The sequence below is a fragment of the Sturnira hondurensis genome, unplaced genomic scaffold (assembly GCF_014824575.4).
Source record: "Sturnira hondurensis isolate 20B ecotype Veracruz unplaced genomic scaffold, ASM1482457v3 Scaffold0013299, whole genome shotgun sequence".
Taxonomy (NCBI): domain Eukaryota; kingdom Metazoa; phylum Chordata; class Mammalia; order Chiroptera; family Phyllostomidae; genus Sturnira; species Sturnira hondurensis.
The window spans coordinates 3,511,856-3,531,868 of record NW_028085930.1 but is presented as its reverse complement, the minus strand read 5'-3'; the positions used below and the strand labels follow the sequence as shown (position 1 = coordinate 3,531,868).

Here is a 20,013-nt window from a genome sequence, read left to right as displayed (position 1 = left end):
ATAAGATACACTGTAATCTGAATGTGCTAGAAGCTTTAAAAGACAAGACAATGTGGAGAAAGGGGAACCCTTTTGCACTGTTGGTAAGAATGCAGGTTTGCGCAGACAACTGTGGAAAGCAGTATGGAGATAACCTCAGGAAATTACAAATGAATCTACCTTTTGACCTAGAGGTTTCATGTCCAGCAATATTTCAGAAAGAACCCAAAACATTAATTCAAAAGAACGTAAGCACACCTATGTTCATTGCAGTGTTATTTACAATCACCAAAGTAGGAAGCAGCCTAAGTGTCCATCAGTAGATGAGTGGTTAAAACAACTATGGGACATTTACACAATGGAATACCATTCAGCTATAAAAAAGAAGAAAAATTTTACTCTTTGTGACCGTATGGGTAGACCTAGAGAACATTATGCTAAGTGAAATAAGTCAATTAAAGAAAGACAAATACCATATGATTTCACTCATATGTGGAATCTAATGAACAAACTAAACTAACAAGGAAAACAGAGACAGACTTACAGATATAGAGCAGGGTAACAGCTAAGGTGGGAGGGGTGATGGTAGGGGGTACAGGAATTGAGCAAAAATGGAAGGACTCCTGAACACGGACAACAATGTGATGACTGTGGGGGAATATAAGGGAACTAAATGTTATAGAAAAATGTAATAGAAATTTTAAAAAACAGACTATATGAAATACTTAAATGAAAAGAAAAAGGACCTATTTCATAGTATTGCTGTGAGGATTAAATGGCACAAAGAGAACCAGCTCAGTGCAAAGCCTAGAGGAGAAACTCAGGAAGTGTTGTTTCCAAGATCAAGACACAGACCGGGGTCAGGTATAAGTGTAGAGAGCCATGTGAAGTATTAATAAAATTAATCAGTATTATAAAGAATGATTACAATGTATGTCTTTTCCTCTATAATTTTTTCCTTTAAATAAAGGTGGAGAATAAAACCAACTATAGTGAAAATGGTAGAACTCACTACTCCATCCCCTTTTTAAAAAAAGATTGTCCTACAAAAGTAAAGAATATGAAGTTTCACTGAAGCTAATTAAAAACTGCCAAAAAGATAAATACTGATGGAACAGCAAACACATTTAAAAAAAAGATCCTAAGTCACCACAAAGAACATATAACTGATTAAATTACATAATCATCAACTGATAGGTAGGTCCTATTTGTGTCATAATTCAAACCAACAAACTATATTTCAAGCAATAATATTTATGAAATGATTATAAACTTTAAATTAGTTAAACTGGTTATTTGGTGATGTTAATAATATTGTTACCTTGGGACATGATAATGATACTGGGGTGATGTTAAAAAGAGGGAGAGAGAAATTAAGGTTTTTATCTTTTAGTAGTACATGCTGAAATAGTTACAGATGGAATGATGTCTAGGATGACCTTCAAAATGACATAGGAAGGAAAGAATGGAAAGAGAGATAAAACAAGATTGGCCATGACTTGGTAATTAGTATAGCTGGGTAATGGTTACATAAAAGGTTCATTATACTGTTATGCCTCCTATAAAAAGAAAATAAAATATTCTATAAAACACTTTAAAAAATAGAATAAAAATTGCTAATGACAAACCACATTATAAAATTAATGTGGAAGAGCATAAGCCTTAAATTCCTTGACACATCCATACTATTGTCTCTAGGAACTTAAGCTGCCTTAAATTTAATGATTCATGTATTCAGAACAAAAATAACCTTCAATGTAAGAATCCCTGGAGATCTTCTAAACTTCTCAATCACGTGTGAATGAAAATATGTCATGAGATTGGCCCCAAATCCCAAGCTAATGTTACCAAAGTACACACATAGGAACTCACAAGAAACTGGAGTTGCATCTAAAAAGCAGAAAAATCATTACTGATTATACCTCACATTCCATGTTAATCACTTCCATGCTTTCTCAGAGACTACCATTTATTTACAAGAGAAACATGCATGATACATGGTGCAGCCAAGAGAGGGGCCCCAAATAGGGATTTGGAATGGGGTCCAGAACTCAAGGTGTCTGGGAAATATCAGAAAGATACATAAGCTGTCCTCCCCCCTTCCCCCACAACAGATGTGATATGGGGGAAGGGACAAATGGAGCAGGGCCACTGAGAGCTGTTTTGTACAGCAACAGCTTGGCAGCTAACCTCTGCCATGGTCATTTAACATACCTATAACCTTTAACTGGCCGAATAGATATGTTAAATAGCTGTGGCCATGCTCTGAGCCAGGGGGATGGAAGTGAATTCCCCTCAAGATGTAACTTGGGGCAGGTCCCCCAGGTGACAGCACCTGTGTAAGAGTTTGGAGATGACTGGCTCCATGCCATGGGGTCACACCTGCCCAGACTCACTATGGCAGCCCAGTAAAGCTGGAAGGATATAGGAGTGCTGGCAAGTGTAGCTGATTGTGGGAGGAGTCGGAAATGGGGCTGCAGAGGAGGAATAGTGTAGGGATTTAAACCCAGGCGCAGCAGCCATTGAGGAGAGTGCCACATGCTTTTGGCAAAAGTGGAGACCCCTGCAGCTGGGGTAGGGAGAAATCACTATGCAGCCTTAGCAGAGAACCACCACTTGGTCTTTGCCAGTGGCAACCCTTCTCCACCCCCACAGCCATGAGGTGGGGATAGTGCCATGTGGTTTTGCAAGAGTGGGGACCCCTGCAGCTCTGGTGGAGAGAAGAATCATGAGGTTTTCACCAGAGTAGGGACCCCTGCAGCTTCAGTAGAAGAGGACCATGTGGCTTTGTGATGCTCACTTCGGCTGAGAGTAGCCTGGGAAGCAGGAGAAACTTTGCCTGGAAGAAGGTGAAAGAACTCTTCCCAGTAGGCCATGAGAAGGTGCCACATAGCTTTGGATTAATTAGAGATCCTGCCTGGAGAGCGACACAGCTGACAGTGCCAATGGCCTGAAACATGGACATTTGCTTCTTTTCCAGAGTTATGATACCTCGAATTAGGGCAGGAGGAGAAGGAAGCACTGAGCATCTGTGGGTATCCCAAAAGGACTTTGATATTTTAATGAAGATGTTAGGTCACTACTTTCCTTTCCACAAACCTCTGCATTGAGAGACACCTTTCCTATCTGGAGGTGGACATAACAAATGTGGTAGGGGGTCGTTTTGGTAATAGTATATCATGACCCCCCCCCTTGGCCCTGTATATGTGGCTCTGTTCTGTAACAGGTTTTGGTGCCCCTGGGTGAGCCAATAATTGCCCCCTCACCCCAGCCTATGTTCTGTAACATGGAAAGCAATAAGATACTATAACCATTAACTTTTTTCCCATTACTGCCCCAATAATTTATGAAGTTTACAAGAATCATTGAAAAGTACTGACAGTACTAGAATTAACAAACAGTTCATATCAAGCCCTTTTATTTGGTAACCATTATAGAAACAACGAAGACAAGTATAATAATACATACTGGAGGCCGACCAGGACGACCCCTTTTTCTTTTTCCTTTGACCTCTGTTTCTTCAAGTTCGCTGCCAGCATCAGAATGAGCAGTGGTTTCATTAGTTGAATCCCTAGAAAATGTGATATATTATTTTAGTGAACAAATTAATTCATTAACACAACTCAGTTTTGTTCTACTACATTCCTTTACCTCCTGTTATATGGATGATTAGAAGTGGTTTATACCTCTACTTCAGTAAATCGAAAATGTTATCCTCCCTGTCTAATACCACATAACATTGAGTGAAATGAGGCTCACAAATAGAGAAATAAAGAGGAGGAAATGACTTGCAAATGGCAGCTGCTATACAAAAATATAAATGTAAAATACAGCTGAAAAAAACTAATTCTTCAATATGAAAAAATAAAGGTTTGGGAAGAGTTTTATTTACTTTATAAAATCGTGAAAGCCAGTGGTGTGCTGGTAAATGTTTAACAACTGAGGTTCAAAACAACAAACAAAAACAAACCTCTATTTTTCAGACTATGAGATGCACCCCTATAAGAATGATTATTCCTCCCCGTGTTTGGGAGGAATAATAGTTGTTAATGCTGCTGTTGAGTTCTATTTACATTTACATTTGGTGAAATATTATGTTACTTATGTTATTAAATATTTTACCACATTTTTCGCTTCAAGTTTTTTCCCTATTTTCCTCCTCTAAAACCTAGGTGCATCTTATGGTCTGAAAAATACAGTACATATGTACATAAACAATTAGAAGTGTTACCGATATAAAGGATGCATATCATATAATTTATAAAAACAGTAAAATACATTGTTTTTATTTTAGAGAGGGAGTAAGGAAGGGAGGAGGAGGGGAAGAGAAACATGGATGTGACAGAGAAACATCAATTGGCTGTCTCTCTCACGCGCCCAGACCAGAAATTGAACAAGTGACTTTTCATTTTGTGGAACGACACCAAACCAACTGAGTCACCTCAGTCAGGGAAAAATATATAATACTCTTTATGGTAAATTCCATATAGTTCACTCATTCACATAAAATGATTTTGATACTTTTGCCAAACTCTTGTATTCAGAACTAACCTAAGGTTGCAGTTGATGAACAAACAGGGATTTGGCATGAAAGATGGTCAATAGCTTTGTTACCTCGAGTGAATAGAATATAAGTAAAATGACAAAGAGATGTGCTGAAACTTAATTTACTGTTCAACAATAGTGTAAAACTTTACTGAATTGTATAACAGCTCTCAAATACTGGAAGAATACTTCAATTATTTGTGCTGTGTAATTGCTACAGACCCAATACAAGTTTAATCTCCATTATTAACAATTTCTCCATTATCTATAGAGTCTACAGACAATTGACAAAACAATAAACTGAGCCCTGATGTACAATATTTGCTGATTTTCTAGTGTAAGTATTCCCACCACTACTGAACAGAGTTAGGAAGTCATTAACAGTACACCACTAAAAGTATTTCTACCATACAGATAGAATAGGTAAAAATAAAAACCTAAAGAACATAAAATAATATGTAAAATAATTAGAAAGTGATGAATTGTGAGTATTATTTTATTTTTAATATTATTTACTTAATTTTAAGTCAGTATGACTTAACTTTTTATAATGGCTATGTTATATTTAATCAGGGTCACAAAATTTCTAGAAATTTGACGTTCAGCTCTCCAGTCCAGTACAAGCTGGCTCTAGCATGGCATTGAATCAGTATAGATAATGTGAACAAGAACTTCTTCATTAAATTCTACATTACTAACTATATATTATCAATATTTGATAATTTGACAGTCACTCAAGATTTTTAACTCCATGTGTAACATTTTTTGTGAATGCTACCTCAAGTTCACTAAATATCACATGTAAAATTAAGTCCAGTACTGATTTATTTTTAATTCTCTGCTCATGGCAATAACCACTAACTAACCAATTTATTAAGTCAATGCATGCATGTGCTTTAAGTTGTTATAAAATTTATTATTGTTACCACAGCACTATCTTGTCTTGATATTCCAATTACTAGAATTACATCAATCTTCCTCATGCCATTAGTCAACAAATTCTCCTGAACTGTCCTCAGTATAATAATTTTATCTCTCATTATTCCATGATTATTACCCATAATCAGTACTCTCTGAATTAATCTCATCTCCCTGCTTCTCCTAATTCCCTTGTCCAAGCCATTCTGTAATATTACACACTGCTGCCTGTAATATTCTTATATCATTTTACCTCTCTGGTTGAAATTCTTAAAAAGTAATCTATAATAGCACCTAAAACTATAAATAAAATTGATCTAATTCAGAAATCATCAAACATTTTCTTAACTATACTGTAAATATTTTAGGCTTGGAAGTCTTAAGATCTCTATATCTACTACTGAACTTTGGCACTATCGCATGAATGCAGCCAGAGATAATACATAAATTAATGGCTGCTCTCCAGTAATACTTAAAATCAGGCATCTGAGTCACTAGTGGTATTTTGTCAATCCCTGGTCCAGTTGATATTACTTGTCTCTACTAAAGAACAATAAATCATATTGCTTTTTCTGCTCACTACAATTCAAATAGACTATGTTTAACATATACCGTGTGCCAGCGTACACAAAACATGCACAAAAGTCTAGTAAGAAAACACATTATTTTCCCAATTTTACAGATGAGGTAACAAAAACTATAAAAATCTGATAATCTTGTCCATAGTCACATACTTAGTAAGTGACGGAGTACACTTACATATCAAGGTAAACCTGAATTCTCTATCTCCAAGTCAGAATAATAGAATGTAAACATTACCTTTTGTATTTCTCTCATGTAAACAGAATCCACTGGTGCTTTTGATGCTTATAGAAATATCTAGGCAACCACAGGAGCAGGCTGATTCTAGCCTATAATATATGACCCATCAGTGAAACTAATTTATTCTTTAACAACAGAGTTTACCGACAAAAGAGAAAAGTACTATTTGTTTTCTAACTTTGCCAACTGCAGCTTACCAACAAACAACTAATACACTCCAATTAGTATATGTAGGTTATGTTTATTAGAATTATATGATACATAAATTTTTGTTTTTTAATGTCAATAGAGAAGATATAGGAATACAAAGAAGAGTTCTACTTCGCCACACCCTAACTTTGAATCCCAATCTGCAGAACATGGTTAACAGTTTGATCAATACTTTTCTATAGTGTTTATGTACATTTCAAAATACGAAATATCTCTATTTCCATTTTTTAAATTTTAAACTAATAGGAAAATTCCATACAAATACACAGGATTCCTGAATGGTACTCGATAAAATCTTTAAAATTTATTTAACTACTTCCCTATCAGTAAGCACTTAAGATTATGTCTAGTTTTGTACTATTATAAACAGAGCTGAACAACTGTCCTTGCGCGTTAACTCTTATTACACCCCAAAAATCTCTAAGATAGACACATTACAAGGCTGGGTGTCAATGGGTATGCAAATTCAAACTTCAACAAAATGCTCTACACAAATCCTGTAAATAGCTAATGTTCACATTTATAAGACTACTAGCAATAATCAAGAGAATGGAAGAATCCCATCAAATTTTGTATAAATGATTTTTCTTAACTCCCAAAACACTCTCTAAAATTCTGTCTACCTCTTTCCATTTCTACTGTAATCACTTTAGTCCAAGTTGTCATCATCTCTGGCAAGGTCTTGCTTCTATTGCTGCCCATTCCAATTTAGTCACTATACTCCACTAAGAGTGATTTTCCAAGTATATGTCTTATTAGATCTCTCCCATGCTTAAAACCCTACAATAGCTTCCTACTGCTCCTAGGAAGAAAAACACAAATTCTTAACATGATTTAGCAGGTTCCTGTATGGTATAACACCACTCTATCATAAGCCTTATCTCATGCTACTCTCTATTATCAACCAAGAAAAAAGAAAACAGTTTTAATTCAGTATCTCAAACACACTGTTTAAGTCCTCTAAGGGTTTGGATTTCTAGTCTTGGAAACTTCAACACGACACTGGAGAAGCCTACTTAACATCCGAAAGACCTGCATCCCATTGCACAAACAAATACTCCCAAGGCTCTCTAGTTTTTGCACATGCCATTCCTCTAATCTGAAATTAATATGCTGATCTTTTCTTTCCCCAAACCCTCTCTCCACTTTAGACTAAATTGAACTATCTCATCCTTAGAAAAGACTAAATCAAGGCATGTGTTAAAGTTCTCATAAAATCTTCTAATCTACCTTCATAGCACCAAAGTCATTTTAGATCCCTATAGTTGTCATTATTTGATCAGTACCTAATGGCTACAAGGACTGAGTCTCTCAAAAACCTAGTATACTTCCTGGTACAGCATTATGTGGTGGAATATACATGATAATTGATAATATTTGATGATGCCTAATACTAAACAGCACTATGATGACAAATTCATCGGCAATTATAACATCTTCTAAGTAAGCCAAGAAATAATGTGGTCACTCACTACAGTGACCCTTCTAGTGCCTACATTATAAAAATCATTATTGAAATGAACATTAAAAATGGCTGGATCAAGAGATTTGCTTTTGAGAAGTACTTATTAATTTCTAATATATTATCTTCACTTTACAAATGATAGAAATTAAAATTTAAAAATACTAAGAGATGTTTCCTTTCCTTACAATGCAGACATAATACTGATGGATGGATTAAACAAGATAATAATGTGTCATGTTAATTAACCTGGTAAAGTCTTCAGAAAATTGTAGATCCTCAGTAAATGCTTCTGAGATTTCAACTTGACCAATAGTACCATCTCCAACTAACAGACTGAAAACAAAGCTCATTTACCTACCTCACAGATCACCACTATCCAATCCTATAGTCATAGCACAGGTTTACATTTTCAGGAAAAACAAATTCAGTTACAAAACATGTGATGTTGCTATAACTTCTCTTCAAATACAGTATGCTAGGAGCTGACCATACACAAATAAGGCACAAAGGTGCAGTTCAGGCAGAAACAGTAAGAAAGAATTATAAAACACTACACATTAAGTATAGCGCTACAAAAAATAAAAGCAAAGAGCATTTACTACAATATTTCAGGAGGGAACCTACCCAAATTTTGAGGGATCAGAGGAGCTTTACTGGACACATGACACTTAAGCGAAGACCTAAAAGGGACAAGTGAGTTCACTGGGTAAAGGTAGAGAGGTGCACAGGCATTGCAGGCAGGATGAAGACAAACAAAAGTACAAGGAAAAAAAAATCTTGTGGAGACCTCCCAACTCAAGTAAAAGATTAATATAGAAGCTTTAGGTAAGTAACTAGAAAAAAGCTGAAACTATCTTCAATATTGGGAGGAAAAGAAGGTAAGTATTGATGATTTTTCAAACAGTAAAGCAGTTTGGACAGCTTTTTTTCTCTTGCAACTCTGGGAAAAGCCAGGAGACCAATGGGAAGCCAACCACAATCTCTTGGAAAAGTACATTTAAAAAAGTATATAAATGAATTGGACTTTGGCGGGGAGCAGGGTGAACACACAATACAATATAGAGATAATGTATGACAGAATTGTACAACCGAAAACTTTGTTATTAGTTAATGTCACCAAATAATTCAATTAAAATTGAAGATTAAAAAATTGTCTTCTACACTCAAAAAAATAAACTGGGGAGTCACAATATGCAGATAATTGTATAAATTGTTCATCTCTTTTATTATATCTAAACTGTTATTATACAGAATTGTGATACGCAGATTCCTAATCTGTATCCTAATCTGCATCCTGATGAAACCTGTAAAAGTATCTGCCATTAAACTAATCGCATTTCCCAAGAAATCCAAAAATTAGACCCAATTCTTGATATGTCCTCCAACTCCAACAAATCTAATGAGGTGTCACCAGAAATGCCAAATGGTTTGTCCTTCATTTTACTTCTGGCTTAACAACCTCAATCTCAGAGAATACAAGAAGGAGGTGGGAGGTATGTTAGGGAGACAGTGTGATACAGTATAAAGGTCTACAAACATTTTCTGTAAATGGCCAAACAAAATAAATATGGTTTACAAGCAATCTATTCTCTATTACAACTTGTAGCCCAAGATCGTAAATAATCAATCTGTAAAGGGATAAATGTGGCTCTGTTCTTATTAACACTTTATATGCAAAAACAAGCAGCACGACGGAACTGGCCCATTGGTCATAGTTTGCTGACCCTTGATATGACACAGCAACATCATTTTTGTTCAATATCAGACCATTACTGACATCACAGTATCAAAGGCCATGGATAGATATCACAATTATATACCCCAATAGTTCTTAGAATTCAAACATATTGCCTGATTATCAAAGAACATACTTGATACGTCTCATTTTAAAGAGCATTTTGACATAGAAAAAAGTTGATACGTATTTTTTAAAAATAAGAACACTACAATACTTACTGTAACACTGGTAACTCTGAAGTAATCATTGCTGGAGAGGTCTTTCCACAATGGAGCAAAAGAATCAAGGGCTGTACAACTCAAAACTTTAAAAATAACCTCCAGGTAATCCTGTAATAAAAAAATATTTTTATAGTTTTAATGAGGTATAATTGACAAATAAAACTGCACGATATTTAAAGTGTACAATGTGATTATTTTATATACATGTTCACTGTGAAGGGCTTCCCCACAAGTTAATTAATACATCTATCACCTCATATATTTACCTTTTCTGTGTGAGAACATTTAAGTTCTACTCTCTTGGCAAATTTCAAATACACAATAAAGTATTATCAACTATAGATACCATGTTATACATTAGATCCTCAGACCTTATTCTTCTATAACTAAAAGTATATATATATATCTGCACCGACCTCTCCCCATTTCTTCACCTCACAGTCCCTAGCAATCACTTTTTTTACTGTTTCTAAAATATCAACTTTTTCCCCAAGAGTCCACATATAAGTAATATAGTATTTGTCTTTTTGTGTGGCTTATTTCGCTTAGTATAACATTCTCTAGGTTCACCCATGTTGTCAAATGACAGTATTTCATTTTTTTTAAAACACAGAATGACAGTCATTGCATATTTGTATACATACACATACATATGTATGTGCACATGCACACACATTTCCTTTACTCATTCATCTGTCCACAGACTTTATTGCCATACCATGGCAATTTGTGAACAATGCTGCTATGAACATGGGAACACAGTTACCACTTTGGGATGATTTTGTTTCCCATGAAATATACACAGGAATGGGATTGTTAAATCCCATGGTATTTTTGTTTTTAATTATTTGAGAAGCCTCCATACTGTTTTTCATAGACAATATACCAGTTTATGTTTCTACCAGCAGTGTATAAGAGTTTCTTTTCCTCCGCATCCTGAGAGCCTTCATCTCTTGTCTTTTTGATAATGGATGCTGTAAAACATGTGAGGTGATACTGTGGTTCTGATCTGCATTTCCTGAATGATTTAGTGATGCTGAATACCTTTTCATTTTCCTATTGTTCATCTGCATGTCTTCCTTTGAAAATGTCTACTTAGGTCCCTTGAAAGGAAAAATTATTATGAAATTAATATCCTGACTATAAAGAATACAATCAATCACTACTACCACTTATCATACTCCTTGGTATTCATCCAAAATAACAGAAAACTTATGCCCTGGCTATATGGCTTAGTTGGTTGGAGCACCACACAATACACCAAAAGGTCATGAGTTCAATCCCTGGTCAGAGCACATATGGGAGGCAACAGATCAATGTTTCTATCTTGTATTGATGTCTCTTTCTCTCTCACTTCATTCTTCTCTAAAAATGAATAAACATATCCTTGAATGAGGATTACATTCTACATACTTAGAATGTAACGGGGGGGACTTATAACCACACCAAAGCCTGCATGAGATGTTTATAGGAGCTTTATTCAAAATTGCCAAATCATGGAAGCAACTAAGATATCCTTAACAGAGGGAAATGAATAAAATGTGATATATACTGATATTGGAATATTATTTGGCAACAAAAAATGAGGTTATCAAGCCATAAAAAGACATGAAGGAAGTGCAAATGCTTGTTACTAAGTAAAAGAAGTCAGTCTGAAACTGCTAAATATTGCAAGATTCCTCTATATGGTGTTCTGAAAAATGTAAATCTATGGAGACAGCAAAAGAATGAGTGGTTGCCAGGGTTTCAGGGGAGAGAATGTTAAATAGTCAATCACAACGAATTTTAAGGGCAGTGAAACTATTTTGTATGATACTACAATGGTGGACATAAATATATGTATTTGTTAAAGCCAACAGAATGTACAACATCAAGAGTAAACCCAATGTAAACTATGGATTTGGGGTTATAATACATATCAGTGTAAGTTCAATGACTGTAAAAGATCTAAGACTCTACCATTCTGGTGCAGGATGTTGATAGTGGAGAAGATTGTATGTATGTGGGAACAAGGGGTATGGGGGTGTTTCTCTCTACCTTCTGATCAGTTCTGCTATGAACCAAAAACTTCTTTAAATAATAAAGTCTATTTTTCAAAAAGTAGTAGGGAAAGTAGGATAAAATGGAGCATCTAAGGCAGGCCATGTTACAATATCAAATGATGTACATGGGTACAGCTAGAATTCCAAAAGAGAGAGAGAGAGAGAGAGAAAGAGAAAGAAAGAATGAATGAATGTACAGGGCAGAATAAATATTTGATGAGCTAGTAGAAGAGAACTTTTTAAAAATAATTTAAGATATTAAAACACAGATGAAAAGATCAGAGAATTCCTGAGCAGAATAAATACTCTAAAAATAAATATTGCTGAAAAAAACAAAGTTAAAGAGAAAATTTAAAAGGACACTAGAGAAATTAAATTCTCCCCTAGCTGGTGTGGCTCAGTGGATTGAGCACTGGCCTGCGAACCAAAAGGTTGCTGGTTCGATTCCCAGTCAGGGCACATGCCTAGGTTATAGGTCAGGCCAGGTCTCCAGTAGGGGGTACACAAGAGACAATCACACATTGGTATTTCTCTCCCTCTCTCCCTCCCTTCCCCTCAAAATAAGTAAATACATTTTTTAATAAAGAAAATTCTTCACATACCAAAAACCAGAGATGATTACATCATACTTTTCAGTGGAAGCTATGTAAGTGGAAAGACAGGGAATAGCATCCTTAAAGTGCCAAGAGGAAACAAAGTGACACATAAATTAAGCATCCAACAATAACACTTTCAAAAATGAAAGAAATAACTGAATCATATAAAAATGGAGAAATAGATGCCTATTGGAGATAAAGCTTATATCGCCAAGAATAAGCCCCTCAGTGAAGCAACTCTCAGGCTAAAAAAAAAGACAAAAATCAACTTTTACCATTCTGGAATCTAATAGAAACATAAACAAAGGGGTCCTTAAGAATAACACAAGAAAAGCATCTACTAAGTTTCTAAGAAAGCACTGTAGGCATTCTGCTTACTTGTGTATCACCTCCCCTCTCCCACAGCTCAACAGTGATCATAGACAGGGATAGCAGATCAAGTTTCTGGTACAGTTTGCTGGTGCCAAAGGGAAAAACATGGATGATATTCTTAAAAATTGCAGCTGTATGTTAAGAAGGCCTTCCCAGCTGCCATCTTTGAAAAGAATTTAAATACACACACCACAACTAGCTGCCTGAAGCAAGAGAAAGTAGATGTGACAAACAGCAGAAGATAGTAAAAGACTCAAAATAAGGAGGCAAAGGAGGAAGATATTGTGGGGAATAATAGTTTTAAAGGGCTATCATGTACACCGGGAAATACACAGTGCTACATGCAAGCCCACAGCTGGATGCATACTTACAGAACTGGGAGGAGCATAAACTTGCAACTCTAGCTGATCCTTGGGCTCTACAGTCACAAGGTGAAGACTAAGTCTGCCTATAGCTAATCTTTAGGCAGTCTTATAACTAAAGATTATAGCTAATTTTTGTAGAAATAGCTTGGTTAAATGACAGTATGTAAACATCAAGACATTACATTTTTCCTTTTGACTCCCAATGGCTCAAGGATTCTGTCAAGGTCACTGATGACTATGACGTTAAAATTTCAGTTACTATACATGAAAAGAATTACAGAATTTGCAAAATAGTTTGGAAGGTCACAAAATAGATGACTTCAGTCCTCAAGAGGTAAAAACAGTAAACCGTGGAAAGGAGGAAAGACTCAGTGTACAGAATTACTACACTGTAATGTTCAAGTGTTCAGTTTTTAACAACAAAAACTAGAAAGACAGACACACAAGACATACAAAGAAACAATAAAGTTAAGTATGACCCATTAAAAGGGGGAAAAAAGTAAGCAAATCACCTCTGAGTAAGCCCAGACACAAAACAGGCTTGCAGAAAAGGATGGAGAGACTTCTAGAAGAACAGAGAGGAAGACATAGAAGGAACATATGTGTCAGTAAAAATGACAGGAAATTGCCCACTTTTCATGAATTATAGATATCTGACCTTTCATGAAGGTCAACAATTTCAAATAGGATAAACTCAAAAGAGATTCACAGAGACAACCTATAATCAAACTATAAAAGCCAAGAACAATGGGAGATGTTGAAAAAAAAAAGAAGATGAAGAAAAAAATAAATGGCTTGCCACATACAAGTAATCCCCAGTAAAATTAACAACCAAATTCTAATGAAAACCATGGGAGCCAGAAGACAACAGAATGAAATATCTTGAAAGAAGCTGTCAAGCAAGAACTCTATATCCAGCAAACTATCACTCAAAATGGCATTTTCTAGGAACTCTTAGACACTCCTAGAAAAGCAAAAATTGAGGAAGACTGCGGCTAGACCTGCCCTACCCTACAACAGTTTCTTCTGTGTTTGTGGTATTGCATCCTTGTTTCTTGTATGGTTTAGAAGACAAATACATAAAACGATATCATATACCTATGTTAATGAACATACATATATGAAGATAAAACTTAGAGAATAAAGGAGAGGGATGAATCTAGGAGCAAACCTTATAATGTTTTCAAAGTTACTATCAATTCAAAAGACATTAATATAAATTTAGGATGCTAATTGTCAGCGCCAAGATTAATTACCAAGAAAATAATTTTAAAATATAAGCAATACTTCTTATCTGCAGGTTTTACATCCTCAAACTAATACAACTGTGAATGGAAAACAATGTTTTGATCCAGTTGGGAATCCACAGTATATTCTCAAACCAATGCCCTGTGACACAGAGAAACTACTATATATAGAAAATAAACAGGACTTCCAGCTAAGAAGGAGGCATAGGTGGACACACTGTGCCTCCTCATACAACCAAAAGTAAGGACAACAAAAATTTAGAAACAAAAAACAACCAAAGACAGAAAATTGAACTGTACAGAACTCTGTAAACCATTCACCCAGACCGATAAGAGGGGTGAAGTCAGCGGCTAGCAGAGAGGGGTCGTGGCAGAAAAAAGCTTTGGTTGGCAGACCCCGGGCGCACAGGCGTCAGCTAGCAGACCCATGATGCTGCGAGGCAATGAGCAGACCCAGTGAGGCGCACAAGACAGCCAGCAGACCACAGTCACACATTTGTGTGCAAATAAACCAGGCAAAAACGGGCTGTGAGACAGACTGCGCAACCCAGGGCCCCAGCACCAGGACATATAGCCTAAAAGCACCAATTCAAAACACTTGTGGGAGTTGAGGTGCTGGGAGAGACTGCCAGCCACACAGCAGTTTGTTGTAGAGACCCACAGAGTCCTAGAACATACACAAGCCCACCTCCCCAGGAACCAGCACCAGAAGGGCCCAGTTCGCTTGAGGGAAGCAGCAGAAGGGAATGAAATCTGAGAGCAGAGCAAGCCTCACTGTTCCTTCTTGTACCCCTCCCCCACATACAGTGTCACAACCCAGCAACCAGGCTGCCCCACCCTGGTGAACACCTAAGGCTCTGCCCCTCACTGCATAAGAGGCAGGACCAGATACCCCCACCCTCCAAAAAATGGCTCAAACGCATGAACAAATTAAAGCCCCAGAGCCAATACATCTAAGCGACCAAGAGATAGCCAACCTATCAGATACAGAGTTCAAAGCACTGGTGATCAGGATGCTCATAGAATTGGTTAATTTTATTGCAAATTCGATGAAAAAAATGAAGGCTACGCTAAGTGAAATGAAGCAAAATGCACAGGGAACCAATAGTGATGGAAAGGAAACTGGGACTCATATCAATGGAGTGGACCAGAAGGAAGAAAGAAACAACCGAACAGAAAAGAATGAAGAAACAAGAATTCAAAGAAATGAGGACAGGCTTAGGAACCTCCAGGACATCTTTAAAAGTTCCAACATCTGAATTATAGGAGTACCAGAAGGGGAAGAGGAAGAGTAACAAGGGGAAAACTTATTTGACCAAATATTAAAGGAGAACTTCCCCAATCTGGCAAAGGAAAAAGACTTCCAGGAAGCCCAGGAAGCTCAGACAGTCCCAAAGAAGGTGGACCCAAGGAGGAACACACCAAGGCACATCATCATTACATTACCAAAGATTAAACTGAAGGAGAGAATTCTAGGAGCAGTAAGAGAAAAGGAGACAATTTCCTACAAAAGAGTTCTCATCAGACTGTCAGCTTATTTCTCAAAAGAGACCTTACAGGTAAGAAGGGCTGGAAAGAAGTATTCCAAGTCATGAAAGGGCAGATAGAGTGCTTCTCAGATATGATCAAATTCAAGGAGCTCATCATCACCAAGCCCTTATCATATGAAATATTAAAGGGACTTATCTAAGATAAAGAAGATAAAAAATATGAACAGTGAAAGGATAGCAAACTCGCAGTTATTAACAACCACACCTAAAACAAAGCAAACTAAGAGGACAGCTAGATCAGGAGTGGAACCATAGAAATGGAGAACACATGGAGGGCTAGCAACAGGGGAGTGGGAGGAGGAGAGTGGGGGAGAAGGTACAGAGAAAAAGTAGCATAGATGGTAGGTAGAAAATAGACAGGGGGGAGGGCAAGAATAGTATGGGGAATGTAGAAGCTAAAGACCGTATGACCCATGGACATGAACTAAAGGTGGGAATGTGGGTGCGAGGGGGTGTTCAGAGTGGAGGGTAATGAAGGGGGGAAATGGGACAACTGTAATGGCATAATCAATAAATATATTTTAAAAAGAAATGGTTGAACACAATAAATTTTAAAAAATTAATCCAATTACATACTTGGAGTGCCTATGCTAATATCAGACAATAAAATTTAGGTCAAAACTTATGAGAGAAAAAGAAATATAATACATTGGGTAAAAATGCGTTGTACAAAAATTGACAGAACTGACAGGAGAAATAGTGTTATAATAATAGTTGGTGATTTTAATATACAACTTTCAATAAAACACAGAAGATACAAACAGAAGATCAATAAGGAAAGAGAAGACTTGGACAACAATACAAACTACCTATACCTCACAGACATGTTTAGAACACTTCTCCAAGCAATAGACTATATGCTTGGAGTGTTCTGGAGTACCCACACAACACTCTCTAGGACACTAGGCTATAGATATGACTCAATAAATTTTAAAAGGTTGAAATCATAGAAAGTGTCTTTTGAACATACAAATAACAGAAGGATAACTTAAAATTTTACAAGTTTGTAGAAATTAAGTAACAGGTCAAAGAAGAAATCACAAAAGAAATTACAGTATTTTCAGATAAATGAAAACAAGAATACGACATATAGATGAAAATATACAACACACAACAAAAGCAGTGAGGGAAACAGGGAAACAGAGCTGTAAACATCTAGATTTCGAAAAAAGAAAGATCTTAATTCAACAACCTAACCCTACTTAAGGTATGAGAAAAAGAGAAGCAAACTAAATCTATAGATGGCAAAGAGAGGAAAACAAATTAGTACAGAAATAATAAAAATAAAGACTAGATAAACAATTGAGAATTCTGACTAGAAATTGGTTCTTTGAAAAAAATCAATAAAATTTACAAGCTTTTGCCCCAGATGGTGTGGCTCAATTGGCTGAAATGTCATCCCGTAAACCAGCAGTCACAGGTTTAACTGCTGCTTAGAGTAGGTGCCTAGGCTGCAAATTCAGTATCGCATCAAGGCATGCCAAGAGGCCAACTGATGGATGATTCTCTCTCATGGATATTCTCTCTTGCATCAATGTTTCTCTCCCTTTCTTTCTCTCTCCCTTCTCCCATCCTTGGCTGAAGATTAGAAATTTTTTTTTGAAAAATCAGTAAGCTTTTAGAAAGACTAAATAAAAAAAGAAGATGCAAATAATTATAAACTCAAATAAAAGTAGGAACAAAAAAACTAAGAGAACAGGATGGACAAAATTACATAACCTATATGAAATGGACAAATTTCTAGAAATGCACAATTGCCAAAAGTGGCTCAAGATAAAAATTGAAACTCTGAACAGACATATAACACATAAAGAGACTGAATTAGTTATCAAAAGTCTCCCAACAATCAAGTCTAGAAACTGAATGGCTTCCATGGTGAATTCTACAGCCATTTAAAGAAGAAATAACACAAATCTTTCTCAAATACTTCTAAAAAATACAGAAGGAAGAAAATACTTCCTAACTCAAAATCTATTAGGACAGCAATTCTTTAGTACAAAAGTAAAAACACCACAAGAACACTACAGACCAATTTCCCTCATATAGACACAAAAATCCTCAAAAAAAAACCCAAAAAAAAACAAACAAACTAGCAAACAGAATCCAAATACACATTAAGTGGGATCTGCCCCCCAGAAATGCAAGAGTGATTCAACACTAGAAAAACCAATCAGTGTAACACAACACAGTACTAGAAAGAAGTGAAAAAGAACCACATGATCACTTCAACTTACAAAAAGCATTTGACAAAATCTCATGAGACACCAAGGAGTCAAAACACATACTAATGGGGTAAAAAACAAACAAAAAACCCACACATAAAAACTAGAAATAGAAGAAAATTTTCTTAATATGATGAAAGATATTTATTAAAAACACATAAATAACTCCCCCCTAAACCCAGAACAAAAGACAATAATGTCCTTTTTTACCACAGCTTTCAACAAAGTATTGTATGTTCTACCCAGGGCAATTATGCAAGAAAGAAACTGCATCCAAATATTAAAAAACTAAAGATATCTCTATTCACAGAGGACATAATACTTTATATACAGAAATATTCAATAAGCAAACAAAATACTAATAATATTGCAGAGTTCAGGATAACATACAAAAATTTAAGTTCGGGATACAAAATCAACACAAAAAAGCAGTTATTTTTGTATACTAACAATTAACAAACTGAAATGGAAATGAAGAGGGAAATCTACTTACAGTAACATTAGAAATAATAAAATATTGAAAAATAAACTTAAGGTAAAAGACTTCTATACTGAAAACTAAAAAACATTGCTGAAAGAAAATAGATACCAATATGTGGAAAGACATCCTGCTGTGTTCATGGATCAGAAGAGTTATTATCACTGAGATGTCAATGCTACCCAAAACCACCTACATATTTAATGAATTGCCATCAAAATCCCAATTATTTATTTGAATAAATAGAAAATTCCATTCAAAATTCTTATGAAATCTCAAGGAAGAGGCCCTTAAAGTCCAAAACAGTCTTGAAAAAGAAGATGGAAGTTGGAGGTCTTGCACCTCATGATTTCAAAATGGCATGGTGCTACCATAAAGACAATCATATAGAGATCAATGAAATAGTCTAGAAAGAAACCCTCAAATATATGGTCAAATGAGTTTTGTCAAGGTTGTCAAGCCCACACACCAGGGAAAAGGGCAGTATTTTCAAAAAACAGTGCTGAGGAAAGTGGATATTCACATGCAAAACAATGAAATTGGACCTTGATCTTACGTAATTTACAAAAGTTAACTCAAAGGATAAAACACCTAAATGTAAGAGCTGAAACTCTTTGAAAAAAAATACAGGAAAAGAGTTTTATGACATTAAATTTGACAATGATTTCTTGGCTATGACACTAAAACACAAGTACACTGGACTTCATCAAATTAAAGAAATTTTGTTTATCAAAGGACACTCAATAGAAAGAAATGGGATTTAGTATCTGTGCATTATATATCTAGTATATCTGGTAAGAATGCAGTACCTGTAATATATTTCTTATAGCCCCACAGTAATGAGACAAAATAAACAAAACATACAAATATACTAATAAATGGTCAAACAACTGACTCCTTCTCCAAAGAAAGTATGTAATTAACCAACAAACACATAAAAACATGTTCAATGGCATTAGTCATTAGAGAAATCAATTTTTTATGTGCTAGCATTTTGCACCCATTAGGGTGGCTATTATTCACAAAAGAAAATAGAAGACAGGTGTGAGAAAATCTTTATAATCTTGGGTTAGGCAAAAAGTTCCTATATATGACACCAAAAACATCTTCCATAAAAGAAAACAACAAAGAAAGATTAATTGGGCTTCATCCTTTTTTCCTCTGCAAGAGACACTGCTGGGGGGAATGAAAAGGTAAGTCACAGAATGGGAGGAAATACACACAAGTCACGTATCAGTTCCTT

At 35.7% G+C, this 20,013-nt stretch overlaps 1 protein-coding gene across 2 annotated transcripts in view; it reads right to left on the bottom strand.

The window, feature by feature from the left end:
- STAG1 (STAG1 cohesin complex component) overlaps nt 1–20,013 on the bottom strand; it is a 400,795-nt gene that overhangs the window by 283,416 nt on the left and 97,366 nt on the right. For both annotated transcript variants that reach the window (XM_037061224.1, XM_037061225.1), the window contains exons 2-3: nt 9,896–10,006; nt 3,448–3,550 (exon numbers count right to left, since the gene is read on the bottom strand). In XM_037061224.1, the coding sequence (XP_036917119.1) occupies nt 3,448–3,550; nt 9,896–9,924 (132 nt within the window). In that variant the 5' untranslated portion in view covers nt 9,925–10,006. The remainder of the gene's footprint in view (nt 1–3,447; nt 3,551–9,895; nt 10,007–20,013) is intronic.